This window comes from Rhamphochromis longiceps, linkage group LG18 (genome assembly GCF_057381845.1).
Source record: "Rhamphochromis longiceps isolate RC_006_pf linkage group LG18, R_longiceps_female_GT1.1, whole genome shotgun sequence".
Classification (NCBI taxonomy): Eukaryota; Metazoa; Chordata; class Actinopteri; order Cichliformes; family Cichlidae; genus Rhamphochromis; species Rhamphochromis longiceps.
Genome location: NC_140574.1, coordinates 2,789,981 through 2,794,248, shown reverse-complemented (window position 1 = coordinate 2,794,248; position 4,268 = coordinate 2,789,981). Strand labels below are relative to the sequence as shown.

The 4,268-nt window shown below is 39.0% G+C and overlaps 1 protein-coding gene across 2 annotated transcripts; it reads left to right on the top strand.

Annotated features, from left to right (window-relative positions):
- Positions 1-582: 582 nt before the first annotated feature.
- LOC146647408 (immunoglobulin lambda-1 light chain-like) lies at positions 583-3,379 on the top strand. Of its 2 annotated transcripts, XM_085388983.1 has the most exons (4): positions 583-747; positions 2,057-2,368; positions 2,501-2,575; positions 2,929-3,379. In XM_085388983.1, the coding sequence occupies exons 1-4, from the start codon at positions 603-605 to the stop codon at positions 3,075-3,077; spliced, it is 681 nt and encodes a 226-aa protein (XP_085245109.1). In that variant the 5' UTR covers positions 583-602; the 3' UTR covers positions 3,078-3,379. The 2 variants fall into 2 exon arrangements, with proteins under 2 accessions (XP_085245109.1, XP_085245110.1); XM_085388984.1 differs by lacking the exon at positions 2,501-2,575.
- Positions 3,380-4,268: the final 889 nt, after the last annotated feature.

The window sequence follows — 4,268 nt, the reverse complement described above, 5'->3', positions numbered from 1 at the left end:
CTCTGTGCAGGTTTGTAATGTGATGAAATCAGATATGTTTGGGATGGATGGGTTTTGCGCTATGGATTTTATACTGAAGGTGTCATTTTGTATCTCTGTGCAGGCCAGGGCCTATTATATGCCACAGCCTAAAGGCAGCAGAGTTGCCGAGGCAGGAGTGACCACTGGCTATATGCTTGCAGGGTGGTGGGTCTCCGAGGAAAACTTCTAACCCTGTTAAAAGCAACACGTGGAGTGCAACTGGACGTGTGGCATAGCTGGCTCTGGCCTTGGGACTGTGTTTTTATTTGATTCATAAATGGGACACTGGACTGTTTTATCTTTTATCTCTTGATTTTTTTTGTCAATAAATTATCTTTTAGAATTTTATTGACTGTCATCTTTTTGCCCACGACTGAGACAGTTGGTCAGACCTAGAATCTTTCTTTGGGTGTGTTACACTTATATAGTGATTTTCTGTTTTCATGTGGACTAAAGTAGTGGACTGACCAACAGACTGACATTAACATCAGAGCCGTGCTGCTAGTGTGGCTAAAAGAAAAGAGAAGAAGAGACAGTCATGTTGATATGAACATTAGAGAAACACATCATGGAGCTGAAATATGATCCTGCTTCCTCATTTGGACTCATTCACCTCAGCTGACACGTTCAACAGCAGACAGGTTTTTGTAGCAGTCTGTCTCACTGTGGGGAGTACAGGCGATGACTACGACATCTTTGGCTCTGGAACTAAACTGTCTGTAACAGGTAAGAACAAACATTTATTTTCCTTCAGTTGTTTTATTGTAGAAGCTGAAAATGTGTTTAAAGTCAGTTTGTGCTGCTTCAGGCTTTACATGTTAGTTTTTCATCATTAGTAGAGAATTCATCTGCAGCCATTGTTACATAAGAAAAGCTCAATAATCTCTGAAAACATGTTGAAATCTCACTGAACAACTAAAGTTATTCTTTATTTCTGCAAATATTAGTGATGTTACAAATATTTAGGATTTGATCGTCTCAGTGATTCTGCTGGTTTTTAACACAAGATCATATTTGATGTTAAAATTAATACAGTAACAGATTTGTAAATATGAATTTTGCTAAGAAGAAAATGTAGATATGTTTTTAATAGTGAACGATATAGCATGTTGGTCCAAAGAGTCTTTTTTGGAAAAACATTATTTTATTAATTGTCATAGATACTGATCATAAAATATTAAATGTCTAAAATGTGATGAAAAATACTGGATAAAATATGAAATTGTTAATCAGGTTTTATGAGTCAAAATGACAAATAATAATGAAAGTTCAAAAATGTTATCTGTAAATACTACTTTGAAAAATATGTACAAGTAAATACACAATCATTCACAAAATGTAATTTTTTAATTAAAAATAATAACAAATTAATTCAAATGGCCAAAAAAAAGGATTTAATTATCTTTCAAATTTCAGCTAAGTTGCATTTAATTTTATTTAATAATTCATTTACATATGGAAGAAAATAATCAAACCAAATAATAAAATTAAAGCTGATCCAATTATTGCAGTAAAAGATTTAAGAATTTTAAAGTCTCTGAAAGAAGAATGTTATTTATTGTAACAAATATAAAACATGTCTTTAAAGACTATTTAAAATTTACATAATTTCAGTGCAGAATAAAGTTAAAAAAGGTTAATGGGTTTTATGGAAGAAGATCAACTCTGTTGAAATGTGTTTGGGATTGGAAATATATTTAAAAAGTTAAAGACAAATCTCTATATATACATTTAGAGTTGTGATAAATTACATTGTGAAGTAAAGCCAAGAAAATAAAAGAGAAGAAATACATTTTATTTCATGATGTAAAATCATGCTGAGTGTTCCTCATGTGAGCCATGATGACATGAGGTGATGACTGTGTTTGATATGAAGCTGAATCCAGTGTATGTAGTGAACTTTGTGCTGATGAGTAGTTAGTGATCAGAGTCCATGTAGTTTCCAGGATCAGACTGAATGCAGTGCAGTGCTGGAAGCTGCTGCTGACTGTGTGAATGTGTGTCTGTGCTGCTTGTTGCTGCTGTCAAACTTCAGATGAGCAGGTAGTGAAGCCCGTGGTGAGCGTGTACCCAGCAGCATCCAGAGCCCACCTGGAGGGGAAGAGCTCCCTGCTGTGTGTGGCCTCAGCCATGTTTCCTCCTCTGGTCCAGTTCTCCTGGAAAAGACAGAAGAAGAACGGCGGAGAAGCGGAGGAGCTGCCCCCTGCTGAGGGAGAGCAGCTGGAGCTCAGAGAGGCGGGACGCACCATTGCCATCAGGATGGTTGATGGGAGCCATTCTGACACATATAAATACAGCTGCTGGGTGAAGCACGAGGGGGGCACAGTGGAGGCCCGAACACAACAAGGTAATGAAGGCTTGGTGACTGTGTTCAGCAGTGATTCAGCTTCATGTGGAGATGCTGTCAAAGAGAGCAGAGCAGCAGAGGACTGACATTTCTCACTGCAGCTCCAAACATTTGACTCCTTTTCTGTTTCAGAGCTTCCAGCTCCAGCAGCCTCCTGTCCTCCAGAGAGAGAGCCAGCAGACCTGCCAGCTCTGCAGCCAGCTGACTGTAAGATCACCTGCTGCCTCTCTGCATGGACAGCTCCAATGTCCAATGAGGCAGCTGGAACAAGTTTAGGCTCTTAAAGTTGCACTAATTGATCAAATCTTCATCCAACAAGCTCTGATAAAGCCACTGTACACTAGCTGCTCAGCACCAAACAGCAGACAGACCATAATATGTCAGAGATCAGTTTGTTAGCTGCTTGTGGAGTTCTTCTGCCCCCAAGTCGACACAAACACTACATCAATTCATCCACTTGAAGAAGAAGCTGTGACTGTTTCTATTTGGACTTTTTCTCCTTGATCTGAGAGGAATAACCCGACTGTCTGTCTGTCTCTTTGTGTCTGTCTGTCCTTCAGTGTCCTTCCAGTCTCAGTGCAGGGTGAAGCTGCTCTGCCTGCTGTACACAGTGCTGATAGTGAAGAGTCTGGTGTACTGCTGTGGACTCTCTCTGCTGATGATGCTCACAAACAAGGGAGCGTCCACCAACTGCACACATGCTGACTGACTGTTTCCTGCTCGCCTTTTCTCACCATCACATCTCATCAATTCATCTCATTCATCACTTTGATCACAAATGTTAGTTATGATGTGTTGAGCTTATTTTGCCTTTTTCTTCAACAGTTAGAAGATCGTCTGAAATAAATACATCTTTACATGTATTGTTGCTCTGAGTTAGAATTCTTTTTGTGCTTATTGTGACTTTTATTGTAGTAACAAAAACCATCAGGAATATTTTTATCACAAGTTTTTGTTTGATTTTCAAATGTCAAACAGTGTAGTTGTGTTTGTGTGAACAATAAAGATTTGAAGATGAAGAGTTTGATTCTACTTTCATTGTGTGATCAACAACAACCCGTGTGAGTGAAGCACAAACTGACTGTATCCAAACTTGCTCTCCTGCAGCAGACGGGCTGTGTGGGTTTCTGCTCTGCAGCCTCCACACCGTTAGCTGTGGCTTTCACTTTAATAACACAATGACAGTTACAAGCAGGAACTCTGCTTCAAGAATGATTCCAGGAAGGATCTGTGTTCTTCACCTGTGAGAGAAACAGCTCAAATCCTCAACTCACAGCTGACAAATGAACTTTAATGGAATCAAAGGAGAGACCATGAAGCCCCTGCAGTCTGCTCAGCTCCCATTTTATTACCTGAGCTGAGTTTTTCATTCTGGATATCACACACGTAAGAACAGATCAAGTCTGAACAGCAAATGTTGGAGAATCATTTTGAAGTCTTGCTAAATGTCGTTATTATTACAAAAACTACTGAATGATTCAGAAAATCCTTTCCAACAAGCAGAAATATGCAAACAAAGTAGAAACAAGGCAACATGAGTCATTCAGATGCAGATAACATATTCTCCTTATTGTGAAGAACACAGTCATGAAATCTTTCTGTGTGTCATTCATTGAGTTGAAGTGCCTAATAGAAGAGGAAGAGCAGCAATAATCAATGATAGCTGAGACATTGAGAACATGGCTGTATGCCTGCTATCATAACAGCAAACAAAGCACACAAACAGCAAACACACAATAATGTGCTCGCAGCTTGTTGTGTGTTGTGTCATTTTTGACATTTCATGAAGTCACAAAAATGTGTGCGACTCATTAAAGGAGTGTGTACGTGTCAGTCAGTGCTCTGTATTCATGTGTTCACCTCATTAAAGTCACTCAGACACTTTTCTCCTCCAAACTTA